General features: G+C 39.3%; 1 protein-coding gene and 1 long non-coding RNA gene across 2 annotated transcripts; one reads left to right on the plus strand and one right to left on the minus strand.

Moving 5' to 3' along the window:
• Window positions 1–85: 85 nt before the first annotated feature.
• On the plus strand, window positions 86–921 carry LOC308159848. The gene is made up of 3 exons (XR_013937492.1): window positions 86–187; window positions 515–540; window positions 810–921. It is a non-coding gene; the product is annotated as an uncharacterized lncRNA (long non-coding RNA).
• Window positions 922–3,973: 3,052 nt separating this feature from the next.
• LOC308160842 (beta-1,4-galactosyltransferase 1-like) lies at window positions 3,974–12,742 on the minus strand (the record flags this gene model as incomplete). Its single annotated transcript, XM_080534777.1, has 7 exons — window positions 3,974–4,103; window positions 4,226–4,330; window positions 4,799–4,921; window positions 5,458–5,645; window positions 6,120–6,355; window positions 7,117–7,161; window positions 12,718–12,742. 7 exons carry the CDS (start codon window positions 12,740–12,742, stop codon window positions 3,974–3,976), a joined length of 852 nt encoding a protein of 283 aa, XP_080390903.1.
• Window positions 12,743–16,024: the final 3,282 nt, after the last annotated feature.

Consider the following 16,024-nt stretch of genomic DNA (forward strand, 5'->3'; position numbering starts at 1 on the left):
TTAAGAAAGATCCCTGGATAAGAAAGAACAACTTGTTTGGTGACATTAGAATGTCAGCTGCGATGTTTCCCACACCCACCTGCCTCATAAGTGTTGATGGACATGGGCCCGACACTCACTCTGTCCACAGACAACATGGCTGGGAAAGTGGTACTGTTGGGTATGCTGTTGCTCGTCGTCCTTTCAGGTACAATAATAATCCCACGTGAACAGTGTTTTTCAGAACATTTTATGTATTTATTTATTTATTTATCATTTTGGTGTTGTGTTACATTTGGTCTTGTCCAGAACTGGAGCATGACGCAGCGTGTTAGTGCTATTGTGGTGTTTGGACTCACCTGGCCCCATCTAAGCGCAGAATCAAAACCACTCATTGCCACGTTCCACTCTGGACATACGAAAGGGGATTTATTTATTTATTTGTTTTAACCTTCCTTAAAAAAAATAAACTAAAACCTCTGGTCTGGTCCTGCAAATTTGAAAGATCATTGTAACTGTAAGGTTTGTTTTGCAGGTGCGGAGGAATCTCTATACAGGAAGGTAAGAGCATCTTCAGTGGAGGTGCAATATGATATAGGACTTGGTTTAGTGCCTGGGAACCAACCTCTAATAATTACAGAGTGTGGCTGGCTACTTGAATGATAGGCAACATAATCGGTTGCAATTTCCAAGTCGATTTTCATTTGTGTCTTGACAGCATAATCCCCTTTTATATTAAAAAAATGATAGTGTTACACACCGTACTGTAAATGTACTGTTGTTTCTTTCACTCTCATATTCTGTCTGTGCATTTTTATTTCTGGTTACAGCCATCTTGTCCTGATGTGGAAGAGATAAGGGCTTGTCCTCTTAACTTGGCTCCGGTATGTGGTACTGACGGCAACACCTACGCCAACGAATGTGTCCTCTGTGTCCAGAGACAGTGAGTACAGCTGCTCCTCTCTCACCACCTCCAACGCAGACTACGGGGACACACCCGACCAGCAAACCGGTTTTAGAATTTCCTAACATCCACAGTGATATTTGTGATTATTGGTTAAAATGTGGTTAGGGTTAAGGTTGGTAGAGGGTTATGGTTAGGATCAGTTTTAGGTGTTGACCCAGACGATCAATGGAATGCTGGTCAGGAAGGTCCCTTTAGTCTCACTAAAAAACAAAAAAATATGATTATTTTTTAACCCACATTGTGCGCCATGGTAGGGACAGTTGCTTATCACATGTCATATTTTGAATGTGTGTTTATTTCATGCCATCAAATATTGTACCTTTAAAGGGATGTTCCACCTTTTTAAAATGTTTTCCTGGTTTGGCCCTGACCTTAGCTGCAGTAGATTAACCTAGACCTTAGCTACACACTTTGCTGCCTATTTGCACAGGATTGGTATTATCTGGGGACCTCATGTAATTTAGAAATTACCCCCGATGTCTGTGTTTCATGTGGCGCATTCACACGGGATAAGCTAAGTCTGTGTTTTACTCGAATTTCCCCGGATATGATGTCATGGCTCTGTGTAACATACAGTGCCTTGCAAAAGTATTCACCCCCCTTGGCTTTTTACCTATTTTATTACATTACAACAACTTTACTTCTCAACAACTTTGTCCCGGACTTGTTTGGAGAGTTCCTTGGTCTTCATGGCAGTGTTTGGTTGGTGGTGCCTCTTGCTTAGGTGTTGCAGCCTCTGGGGCCTTTCAGAAAAGGTGTGTATATACTGACAGATCATGTGACACTTAGATTGCATACAGGTGGACTTCATTTCACTAATTATGTGACTTCTGAAGGTAATTGGTTGCACCAGAAGTTTTTAGGGGCTTCATAACAAAGGGGGTGAATACATATGCACATGCCAATTTTCAGTTCTTTATTTTTTTAAATTCTTTTTTTAATATATATATATTTCTCATTTCATTTAAAAACTAACACTATTATGTGCAGATTCATCAAATACAATTCTGATTTAAAAAATGTTTCAATTACAGGTTGTAATGTAATAAAATAGGTAAAAAGCCAAGGGGGGTGAATACTTTTGCAAGGCACTGTATGCTTCATGAACAACAAGCGCAATAGCTGCTAAGAAGAAGAACAGGCAGTGGACGCGTGAAGAGTGATTTTGAATACAATTTCAATAAAGAAAAATAACAAATAAACAAATAAATATTATATAATTTCCATCACTGCCTCCATTGTTCTCTGTTCGCCTGTTCGATGTCGTAAATTGTGGCCTCGTTTTCTTTCTGCCACTCCAGGCCTCCGTAGTTCTCAAACCCCAAATCACTGACATGCCGATTCACACGGATGAGTATTATCACAGAACATCTGGACATTTTTACGGACATGGCCGATTTGCACGGTATTAAGAACACAGACGACCACAGATAATACTAATCCCATGCACAAAAGGCTTTAGATACTGAGTAGTCATGTGTTGGGCTCCATACATTCTGGAAATATGTCTAAAACACCATGCAGACACTTCAGACCAACTAATATTATGACCGAATCCCCTCTGATGACTATCTGAATTATATTTTTGAAAAGTAATTTTAATACACTGTAATTTTAAAAATTACAGTTTTTGAAATGCAAAAAGCATATTACAGTGTAACAACAATTACTTTTCAGAAGAAAAAAAAATGCAGACAAAGTCTTGGAAATATTTTCAGAATTAATGGAAATGAATATGACTACTCAGTATCTAAGGAAGCAACATATGTATAACTAAAAACTGTCTGGGCTAATCAACTACACACAAGGTCAGGGCCAAACCAGGAAACACATTATTTAACAATAGATTAGTGCAGAAAACTGACAATAGCAATGTTTTAATCTTCTCTTGCCAGGGAAACAAGAGAGAACATCTTAATCTTGAAGGAGGAGAGCTGCTAAGGCAGGAATCACCAATCAACAAGTAGAAACTTGAGTCATCAAATGTCACAGAACATCACAATGTCAAGCATTTGAACTTACATTAACTGGTAATAAATTAGCTGTTAATGGGATGGAAAACTCTCTGTCATTATTGAACTAAAAAGTCTTGAGTTATGTTCATGATAGACACACCCACACCCAAACCGGTTATCACAGAACAATGATACTCACAACATGATGAGAACCTCACAGCAGGAAACAGGAACAAGTGAAAGAGCCTCTGAGCCCCTGAATCCCCGACCACTACTTTTATATCATCCTAAAAACAATTTTTTGTTACGGTATTTCAATTAGGAGTTGTTGATAAGGAGACCACCAACCATCCATCATCTTATTGAATCTGAACTGACGCTGAATTTAAGACAATGGAAAGATTATATTAGATTCAACTTTATTATCAGTAAAGTACTAGACAACAGGGTTAGGGTTTAGGCCGTTTAGCATCTAACCGGCAGTGCAAAACTGGCAGTCTTCAAGATGAGCCAGACAAAGGAAAGCCCTGCATCCACATTTCCAATCATATTATATCATAAACAATGACAGTGTTATAAAACACAATCACATCCTTCAGTGATCACTGTCCACTAGCCTATATTAGAGATAAGAATATGAATGAATGGACTTTATTGTCATTGCTACAGTACAGGTACCAAACAACGAAATTTAGGAGGGGTGGCTCCCCTGGTGTTAGGAAAGGGGAAAAAAAACACTTTAAAAAAAAAATCACAAGAAGGGAAGGAGCTGGTTTACATAAATAAAGGCTATGTACACAATCCACTGTACTATACTGTACAGATAGACGACTAGGGTTGTCATATTGCACAATAGTATTGTTTCACGTTATAGTATTGTTTCACGTTATAGCAGCATTTTTGAATGAATTAAAAATTGTGTTTGTGTGTCTTTTCAAAATAAAAGTCCAGCTGCAATATAATCCTATTATTATTGAGGGGGTACATTTTGCTTGCTTCTTACATGGGAAAGAAAAAAGAAAATCATGAACAAATTTTTTTTCACATGCACTCTTGATCTAGAAGGCTACACCTAAGGCTTCCCAACATCCACAGTGATATTTGTGAACAGGTCTTCTTTTTCCAACTTTAGCACTGTGTACTTGAGGGAGTTGATGCCGTCACTAGCCATTGTTGATCCTGTGCGTTGTATCCTGTTGAACCTGAATATCAAAACCAACAAATTTAACATTTAGCATGATCTATGTAATCTATGTAATCTATGCTCAGGCCAGGGACCATTAGCAATCATATTGCTTTGTTAACAAAAAACAAAAGGCTTTACCTTTGAGGATTTGGTTCGTTGTGTTTGTCTCGACTATGTTTGATCATTCGATATTTTCCAATTAGCATGTCAGGGCGAGAGATCGACATGCCTCTGAAAGAAACCCTGTGACAATGACAAACAATGGGCTTTCAATTCTGTAGCTAAACGTAGTACAGTATTTGAAATCAAACAATTACTATGAGGTTAAAGAATAGTTTATGATGGTATTTTTGTATATTAGTTCCATAAATATGGGGATTATGTATCTAAAGTGTTCTAAATGGTGAAACCAATATTTACAAATCAAATCAAATCTGAGTCTATACTTTAACCTCATAGTTATTGGTGTTGTTGTATTGATTTCAAATCCAAATGTTTGTAGTATAGAAGAAAAAGAAAAACAATGGTTTACTGTCCCATTCCTTACAGTACAGAGCGAATCCAAGAGATTGAAGATTAATCATGTTTATGTGTGCTAGGCAAACCAGTTTGCAAACTCTTTGTGAGGCCTCAAAAAGACAAAACAGCTGCTGTAGAATTTAACGTTATCTCTTGGCCTGTATGACACCCTGCATTTCTAGTTGTCCTTACCTGTGGGAGATGTCATCATCTTCACCGCCCCAACCCCAGTAGTTGTTGGGAAATCCATTGATTTTCAGGTATTGTTCCTTGTTCAGTGCTGTGACACCACCAAAAATACCTTGATAGGGCAACCTATAGTATACCAAAGTACAGCAACATTTTTACTCATATGGTGGCTTGAATCTTCAATCTTTGCCATGTTGGAATTGGAATTCAGATTCAGATTCAATTGAATTGTCATTGGCATAGTAAAAGTACAGAGACAACAAAATGCATTCGGCATCTAGCTGATAAAGATATATGTACAGATATATGTACAGTGAATTATGTACAGACAAGGGCGAATCTATTCTATTTTATTCTATTAATTGTCTAAACTATGAATCTAGTGAGATCCAGGAAGGAGGTATTCCCTCACCCACCACCCCCGAAGGTAGAGGGTGGAGGCTGCGGGTGGTGGGTGGTGGGTAAGATGACCACACCACACAAAACGTACTCTCAAAGCCAGTACAACCAAGTATTGAAAAATGCTGGATGTTTGCAGATGTGTGAACCAAGCTGTCCTGTCACCTAACAGACAGCTGCAACTAACCCCTGACTGAGGTGAACGTTATGCTTCTTTAAAAACGATAAGTGATCTATCCAAACTAGCCTAGTAGATACTGTACCTAAATCCGAAACTGTCTACAGCCACAGACAGGTGTCGGGGCTGGTTATAGCATTTATAGATGTTGCGGTCATCCATGGGAATGAGGTCCACGTCGCTGAACACAAAGCAGTCATAGTCGTACTGTTTCAGAGCCTCAGCGTAGCCAATGTTCATCAGTTTGGCCCTGTTAAATATGCCGTCTCCATCCTAATGGAAGAAATAGATATATTACACGCCAATCATTTTGATCTGTAGGCTATTACACAACAGTGTTTTGTGACTGATTCATCAATACACACCTTGTATTATCAGACCTTAAATACATGTATATGTGTTACGGTACATGTGGGAATATGGTACATGTGGGAAAACTACGATTAGGGTTAGGTGCTACGTCCACTTGGTACATGCTGGCATGTTTAACCCTACCCCTAACCCTAATCCTAACCCTACCCCTAACCCTAACCTTAACCGTAGCACCCTAGCACCTAACCCTAACCCTAGTTTTCCCACATGTACCGTTTTCCCACATGTACTGTAACATATGTACATTGTTTTTCATTAGTTTTGTGTGATGAAATAATTTCTGTTATGAATAGAATTTCTGTTCGGGGACAATAAATGGCACATCATTCAAACCTTTATACCTCTGATTGTGTATTGTAAGCCTACTTACTTTACCTGATTGATAACATAGATGCCATAGTCCAGCTGTTGGTGCTGCAGGAAAGGATGGAGATAGTGGATGAAAAACTTAAGGTGCTCATCGCGTTTGCGGAAGGGTATGATGATGGCAACTTTCTGGAGAGGGATGCAGTCATCCGGCTTATAGCGTCCACCTTTCGTCACTTTTGGGTTTTCATCCCTTGTCGAATTCCAGCTTCTAGGTGTAGAAAATTCAATCCTTATAGGCCCAACTGCCAGCGTGGAAAAATGTTAGAATCAAAGACATTACCGACACTCACTCACTGATGTTCTCTGTAATAGGGTTAGGTTTGATGAACATAGTGATTCTCTGCCTTGTTGTGTCCACATGTTCTTTCTTTGTTTCCCCTCCTCTGATCACATAAACAAAATAGTGTTTTCAAAACTACATGAAGCCTTAAAAGATGCACTAAGAGCATGACAACTTGTGAAGCCAAATAGCACATCTGAATCAAGCCAATACTGATGATGCTACCTAATGACAGCTTTGGCCATGATTGTGTCCTAGTAAGCTAAAGGCTGCACACTTACATTGTTGTGACCCTTAAACTAGAACAACCGTGCCTATTTTACCGACTAGTAGAGCTGCCTTGGGGGTCTAATAGACGTTGTGCGTCTAATAGACCCCCCTTTTTAGAATGTAAATCTGCTACTTACACACAATGACCACTAGTTGGCCGTCTTGTTTTTTAACCTGCCTCCTACATAGAAAAACTGCAAAATAGCTGTATACTAGCTTAGACCCCATCACGGCTCTTCTAGTGTTAAAAGGATTTCTGTATCTTCTGACAACACTGCCGCCACCAAAATCAGTCATAAGGAGGCAACAACGGGTCAGTGTTTGCTGGGATGTTTCATAGTGCTTTCACTTTCTGATAAATGACTGTATATGACATGGCCCATCTATGATTGTGACACGGTTGAAAATAGATCAACCATGATGATGTGTTTTAAAAGACATGTTTTAACCTACCAAGATCAGGGGATGGATCTGGGCATTTTGATTTCTGCGGCCTGCCTGGAAAAAAAAGATTAGAGAATTAAGAAAAGGGTCTGAGGTTTCAGGTATGTTGGTTGTGTTGGTTGAGTGGGTTGAAATCCAATGGAAGTTGTTGTCCACACCAGAATTTAGCAACATAGCAGCTGCAGACATGCACAGAGATTAGTGGAAGTATTAAGTGCAATTAAGTGCAAGATATTTAACATTCTGTCATGCATGTTTTTATTTGTGCGTTTAGGCGAACCCCTGGGGTAGAGTAACTCGCCCCCAACTACCCCGGGGTTCGCCACATGCGTATTGGCAAATATTCATGAGGGCAGAGCATCTCTTCAGACTGCACCTGTCCGTAGCAGACACTCTCCTTACACAAAGTCTATTTTTTGCAGATTGGCAGATTGCAGATGTTCTGGTCTGTGTGGCAAAAAATATCCTAAGATATTACTAGACATTACTCAAGTGGAACTGAAATAAATAAGGACAATGTGTAGTTATTAGTATTAAACTAAATGTTCAGCCCTCCTATTAGTTTGCCAGTATTGAAAATCAGGACGGGTTTGCTTGTATTTCACAGACTGCAGACAGAAACAGATGCCAAGTGAAACCTCTGTCTCCTCCTATCTCTGTGGTCTGGACTTGTTGGTGTGCATTCTTTTTCTATCAGTCTCTTCTGTTATAGGAAGAAGTGAACGACTGAATTAATTAATTCATCTCTTGAAAGAAACACATCTCTGAAATGTGTACTTCAATTACCTTTATGTGAATCTTTGAAATCCCAAAAATGCATACAGTATAGGATGTATTTTTTCTGTACTGGTATTATTGCAGCAAATGTTGATGTGACAGTGGTTGCCGTTGGGCTGGAGATGTGGCAGATTTGCTTTGGATGATTTGGTTTGTAAAAAGTAAACGCTGAAATACTAACCTTTGGTGCTCCAGACCCTGTTTTTTGTTTGGTTTATGTATTGTGTGGTTGTGCTTTTGGCAAACATGTTCCTTGTCAAATTAAGAGAACTCTTTGTAACGGCTGTGGAAGAAAATAAAGCATTATTAGTGGACTTGCTTCAGCGAGTCCTGCAGAACACGTTCTTACAATGATTACACAACAATGCACTCTCTTGGGTACCAGTAAAACCACTCTCAACCACTAAACCAACAATCCCTCTTACCCACTGCACTGAACTACCCCAAGCCACTGGCGGACTCAAGGGGGGGGGCAGGGGGGGCGACCGCCCCTCCTGGTGCCCCCACGGTTGAAAAACGTCTGTCTTAAGTGCCCTTTTGAGTGGCAAAAATGCCCTTTTGAGTGGCGAAAATGAGAGGGCGTGCCCTATTGGTGCCCCTCCAATGGTCTAAACTTGAACATGTGCACTGATGGGGTCCCATGTTGTGCAGTAAGTGCCCTTTTTTTCTTTTCGCCCCTGCCCTTCAAACAGCCTGAGTCCGCCACTGCCCCAAGCTCATTCTATATATCTATCTATGACCTTCTACTATCTATCTAACCTATAACCAACCTTAAATCTATCTAACTTATCCACTATAGCATTCCTTTCACCAGTCACTACTGCTTCAACTACTGCAGCCACTACTCTATACTCGTTCTTTTGATCTTCCTATACCTCCCCTCTCTCATCCATCCACCCTCTCGTTCATCCGTTCATCCATCCATCCATCCATCTAATCAACCAGCCAACTGAACCCACCTATCTCACTTTCTTTCAACTGCCCAGAAAATCGTCATCAACCCTGATAAAAGACTACCGGTACCTATTATACCTTTTAAACTATGAAGCTATGGAACCCTGGCTCCTTTCCTATCCTCTCCATCCATCTATCTATCTATCTATCTATCTATCTATCTATCTATCTAACATTCTGTCTATGACCTTCTAACATACATTCTTTCAACTATCTGGCCATCATCCTTTCACCAGTAACTAGTACTGCTTCACTCAGTATAACCCACACTCATTATCCTCTTCATTGTTTTGATCTTTCTATACCTCCCCTCTCTCATCCACCCATCTTCTCTTTCATCTATCCATTCATCCTTCCAATCCAATCAGTCAGTCAACCTAACCAACCTATCTCACTTTCTTTCAACTACCCAAATTACGACCAAATTATCACATTGTGTTACAGCTAGCATCCACAAGGGGAAAATGTAACTCAAGTCAAAATGTATAGCCTTATGTCCCGTTTGACTCATTGCAATGAGTCGCTTTGGATAAAAACGTCAGCTAAATGGCTTTATCTTTTTTATGTTTTATTTTTGTACAGCTAGCATCCACAAAGGGGAAATGTAACATGTAACATGTAACATGTAATGTAACATGTAATATTTATAGTCCAGTCAACATTTATAGTCTATGTATTATTCACAAACAAATCCTGGTCACTGTAGTTATGAATGAATGAATGAATGAATGAATGGTCTTTATTGTCATTGATATAGTACAGGTACCAAACAACGAAATTTGGGAGTAGGGGCTCCCCTGGTGCTAGGAAAAAAAAACTAAAAACAAGAAGGGAAAAGAGCTGGTTTACATAAATAAAGGCTATGTACACTATCCACTATACTATACTATACAAATAAAACACTGTGCTGTACTCTATGCTATGCTATACCTATTCTAACATTTCCTATCTCTGAACCTTATGTACCCGAGGGTTGTCATATTGCACATAGTGTTATTGCACATTCATTTAAAGTGTCGCAGTTTGCAGGTTTGAAATGTTCACAGTTGTGTTTCAGTATTGCACTTGATTTCAATCTAGTAGCTGCCATCAAATTGTCTAGATTGTCCAGGGCCTAGAACCTAGGTCTTTGCTGTGTTCAGGGCCTGAATGGCCCTGGGGTAGAAGCTGAGCTTCAGTCTGTTTGTCCTTGCGAACATGGTCCTGAACCGCCTGTCCGAGGGCAGCCGAGCAAAGTGTTCGTTATTTAAACGTTTGTTTTGTGAAAGGGGGAGGGCAATTGCTGTTAAAGAGCTCTTTGCTGTTATGAATAAATGTTCTGTAAGAAATTGAAAGAAATATGTGCAATATTCGCTCTCCATACAGTGCGCGTCACGTCCCATTGCACATCCCATCCGAATGCCCACTACCATGCTGTCCAGTTTACCTCAACTCCTTCCACTGTCTCTGAAATAATTCTAAAATAAATTTAAAAAAACTCTGATAACGAAACAGGCTAAGGACGACAACTTCATGTGCGCTGCTGGGATACAGATTGTAAGCAGAGACAGGGGCAAATAATACTCTCACTATGTTCTGACAAGCGATATAACAAGGCACGTCTAAAATTGTCAGAGGAAAGTAACTAAGGCGGCACAGGACATTTCTGAGGGGGTCACAACTACTTGAGCAAAAGTTAACTTGTCATGCAACGGCTTAGAATATGTTTGCATCCAAAGGCTGTCTTGTCAGCAGAGTGTATGGCTGCTTTTTAAAACGACTTTTCAAATAAACGATTCAAACTTATTATTTGTATTATTATACTCAAACATATACCAACATATATAGGTTATAGTTAGCTGGCTAGTTATTTAGATAGGTAGGTATATTTACTCAAACCATGTTGCTGACGACCGAACAAATACCTGGCTTTCATTCAGTGGCTGGCTGACCGACAGGTGCGCATCTTCAGATGCCTTATAGGCTGCTGCAGTGGCGTGCAGTCAGGTGAGGCAGGGTAGGCAGTGCCTCACCCAGGCATTTAAGAAAGAAAAAGAATATCAGTCTTTTTAAAATAATTTTTTATTATTTTTTTATCTCAAAATTATATTTTTAATTTATTTTACTCATTATTCTTAACTTTAATGTGTTAATATGTTGTTAAAATAAAAATAAATGATGTAAAATGTGTTGTTATAAAAATATAATGCATGCCCTGGCACCAGGAGAGTTTGCTCCCAGAGGCTGAGGCAGACTGTGCTTGTGCTTCTGTGCTATGCGAAGTGACAGACCAACGGTTTCGTAGATTTGCGCATGCGTAGTCTGTTCTCACATTGTCTTCATTGGAGGACGTTGAGGCACTGTGCCACGCTGCTTCTGACAGCATGATTGACAGTTTGCGTTTGGCTTGCCGTAGCGGCATCCTCTGCTGTTCGCTCCGCGGTTCTAGGTGAATGTAGGCAATGCCATACAGGCTGTTGCGCTACGCTATGTGTAGTTATGAGATAACAATACATTTGACATTTTTGACCAGCTATTTGATAGTATAGTATATATGGGCTATGTGATTGACTTTAGTATAGTATATTAGCCTACATTACAGTCATTTAGCCGACGCTTTTATTCAAAGCGACTTACAATAATTGCATTTAACGTAGGAGTGTACTGCTTTTTTAAGGCAAAATGAAGAATAGCAAACTAAAAATACAGTATAGCAATATAGCAATAGCAATAGCATAGAGAAGAATAGCAAACTAACAATACAATAGGTGCAGGGAGGATTCTGGTAGTAGACCTACTTCTTGAAGAAGTGAGTTTTGAGCCTGCGTTAAAAGATATAAGGGCTATTGATTGCCTTTATAGTATGCGCTATGCCATTTGAAGTCTGGCTGCTGCGTTAATCGCATGATTTTTTTTTAAATAGCTCACTGCCTACCCAGCCAATGACCTCACTGCACGTTACTGGGCTGCTGGATGGCTTATCAACATTTTTGGAGCACAATACAAATATACATTGGGCAAACAATTCATATAAAGCGTCCCCAATTGTCCTACATTGTGAACTTTGAACAATTATTATTGCATGTCAGCGTAATAGTGCCACAGCCGACTATTAAGATAATGTATTTAACTTAACCTAAGTATGAATTATAAATTGAGCAAAATTCATGAACTATCTCAAAACCTTTGTCATTAGGCTAATCTAGCCTACAGGACTTTCAAAGGTTTTATGGTATTGGTGGGACCAATAGGCTACCATTTAGTCGAATAATATTCATTTGAAAATAGTAGCTTTTTCGGACTTGACCGTTTTTACCTCTCCCTCTGATGCGTTTTGCCGCACTCTATTCTCTGCTAGATCTGTCTGCGCTAGTGAGTTGGTGTATTGGCAACAGGATGGATGGCAGACACCTTTATGCACCACAACGCTCCGTTTAACATAAGGTAGTCATTTAGGCTACGCTGGCACCCACTTTACAACTTTATTACAGCCTAACAGTTACACCTTGGACTCATGCTACATTTATGGCCGCCGCAGATTACAGACTGACCATGAGAGTTATTGCAGCAGCTGACCTGGTTATGGTGAAATGTTTTGTGGAACCGTATGTTACTTTGACTGCATGATACCTTACAAATGCTAATTTATATGCATTTAGAAAAAATATGAATTGAGGACGGAGTTTATACGCAGTATTCATTTCCTTGGTGTCCGTTTCTATCAGTGGTGTCGGTCAAGGGGTAATGTGAGTAGCCTACATAGGCCTATCTGGCCCGCCTTGGACTCACTTGAAACAAATTAATATCTAATTATTTACCGTAGGCCTACTAGGCTTAATTGTAGCTTAATTGTAGGCTATTTAATTTAAACAGATCAATATGAAAAGTTACAGTACTTACCTATGATGGTGTACACATGGTCCATGACGAATTGTTTTGAATAGTTACGATTCATAATTGAAATCCTTACATGATCCTGTAAATTCGCAATAATGTCTGGCTTATACGAAATAATAAATATCAGACTGAAAGTGAAGAGGATGAGTAGCACAATGGTCATTTGTTTCAGCATCTTAAAGTTTCCAATCACAAAGCTGCTCCAAATCCGTGTGCCGATTCATGAACAAACTAATTTTGTTTGTCAAATGCAAATTGGGATGTTACGTATCTCCCTCTCCTACCATCATCTGAATGAAAAAGGTGCCACCATCAGGTAACAACCGTTCAAGTACTTCCACAGGTTCCTGAATTCCTGTCCAGACAGTACCAACTCAAACATGTGAACCAGACCGACCCGTTTTTAAAAACACAAAGTAATAAACAATAGCCCGAGGAGGAGCCAACGATATGCTATCATTTTCTCTGGACATGCAGAATGATTCAAAAGGTTATTCATAACCGAGTCATAGATATACAACGTTTGACTAGTCCAAAAGTCCTGCATGTCTTGCGTGCAATAAGAAGGAGAGAGGAAAGTGTAAATGTACAATTGTTGCTATATTTAGAACAATTAGCAAATTAGGCATGTTCATAGTATTCAGATGGTACAGCAGGGTACTTCATTGATCCCATGCAGGCAAGAGGAAGTAGGCCTATTGGAAAGAGGAAGTGTTTTGTATTCTCCAACAGTTTGGATTTGAAGTCAAATGTTTAAAACATGGACAGACACTTAAAACATTTAGACAGACACTGGACACATTGATGCTCTGCCAGGGCTGTACTGCAGCCATCTTCATTTGCCTACAATCTTATCATCAGGAAATGTTCCTGTTTTTGGCCTTGAAAAACACCCTAGGTGCTATGGCAGTATGATGTCTGTGAAGTGAAGTGAAGTGAAGTGAAACTTTATTTATATAGCGCCTTTCGTACACAGATGCAACTCAAAGGAGGTTTTTTTTTTATTAATTATGGTGAGCATTCTTCTGTCATCCACTGTAGAAGTCTTCCTTGGCCTAACCAGCCTATTTTCGATTGCTGAGCTCACCAGTGCTTTCTTTCTCTTTTTTGATGTTACCAACTGTTTATTTTTGGTAAATCTATATGGGGGACTATGTATAAAAAGGGTTGTCATTTCTAAAAGGTGGAACCTGAAGAAAAAAAACGCGATGAAGGTGCTGTCTGTTAATCAGTTAGGCTACTTGTCTGACCATAATGTACATAGTGTTAATAGTGTACATAGCCTTTACATAGTGTACATAGCCTTTATTTAGTGTACATAGCCTTTATTTATGTAAACCAGCTCTTTTCCCTTCTTATTTTTAGTTTTTTTCCTAGCACCAGGGGAGCCCCCCCTCCCAAATTTCGTTGTATGGTACCTGTACTATCAATGACAATAAAGACCATTCATTCATTCATTCATTCAATGTAGGCCTACACATTATATACGATCATGTTTGCTCTCCATTCAAAGTCCACACAGCCACTGCATATTAATGACATTACTGTGATTCATCTCTAGATATGAGTGCTCATTATTCGTAAACTGGAGAAATTAGCAACTGCGACTCCGCTTGCAGAAGGATTGATTGATTGATTGAAAACTTTATTAGAAGATTTGCAGAAGTAGGTACATGAAAGTACATATTACATACAAGGTCAACTAACAGGATAAAAACCCAAGAAAGCCACTGGCTTATTTCAATTGGGGTCCTTGAAACTCGAGAAACGCTTCGAAATTGATACCATTGCGTAAAACAATTAGACACATTACCTCTCACTTATTATATAGCCTACAGTATGAAGAGTTCCATGGAGTGTATACAAAACATGATTTAGGATAATAAATACAAGCCGACGGACCTGGACGAATTCGGACCAGCCCGGTAACGGCCAGGCCACGTAATCAGGGGCGCCGCTTGAGATTCTGGGCCCCATGACAGAATATCATTCTGCCCCCCCCCCCCCCCCCACCTAAACCACCATCAACCTAGACAACCCACCTAAACCACCATCAACCTAGACAACCCACCTAAACCACCATCAACCTAGACAACCCAGTTGAAGTTGATGAACTATTGATGCACTGCAAGAAATCCAATGATGGACATCTTTTGTAAATGTAATTTAAAATTAGGCTAGTTAATACAGGAATCAACAATTTAGCAAACAAATCTCAACATTCTTTAACTTATTAAATTAAGACTTGAACAACAGAAGGACAAACGTATAATTAAATGAAGATTTGGACCCAATTATATCTAAGTATAAATCACACAAAAAGTACAAATATAATTTTAATGGGGTGGTATTGTGTCTAAATAAATTTAGATCTTTTAAAGATCAGTTGGCCATAATAGGCCTACTGTCAGGATTAGATCAATGAAGAATTACAGCAGAGATATTTACTGACTCAGCATTGCTTGTTTCACACAAAGACAAACGTGTCTTATACAAGAGGGAGCAACACAGACATGGTGCCAGGGAAATTGAATAGTGAAATGGGGAAAAGGTCATTTTTACCCACTGCGGCAGTACTGTGGAATACTATACCTGGAGAGCTAAAAACTATATCTAGCCTAATGCACAACGATTCAAGATAGGAGTAAAGAGATCAAATCAAAGCTAAACGCTGGGCCTTCTTAGTAGCAAAATCTTTAATAAGATCCTTGAAATCTAGTGATAAAGCCAACTTGCTGTGCTGCTGTCATTGTCCTTTGTTACTTCTTGCTCTTCTTCTTCTGCCTCTTTACCTCTGCTCTCCTCTCTGGCTGCCTGGCTTGAAGAGGGCCCTAGCATGGATTATCCATAGGTACATAATTCATAAGATGTCCTATAATAGTATTAACATAGTAATACATACATTACATCAGATTAGCTAACTTAAATGTTTACCATGCTTGCATGGTAATGCAGCATACATTAACATATTCAAAATCTGTTTGTTAACCCCAAACTCCTACTGCTCACCTCCTTCTCCTTCAACTGTGAGGTGGGTTGAGGGAAGGATGAATGAATGAATGAATGAATGAATGGTCTTTATTGTCATTGATATAGTACAGGTACCATACAACGAAATTTGGGAGGGGGGGCTCCCCTGGTGCTAGGAAAAAAAACTAAAAACAAGAAGGGAAAAGAGCTGGTTTACATAAATAAAGGCTATGTACACTATCCACTATACTATACTATACAAATAAAACACTGTGCTGTACTCTATGCTATGCTATACCTATTCTAACATTTCCTATCTCTGAACCTTATGTACCCGAGG

This window comes from Nansenia antarctica (genome assembly GCF_963989245.1).
Source record: "Nansenia antarctica genome assembly, chromosome: 6".
NCBI lineage: Eukaryota > Metazoa > Chordata > Actinopteri > Argentiniformes > Microstomatidae > Nansenia > Nansenia antarctica.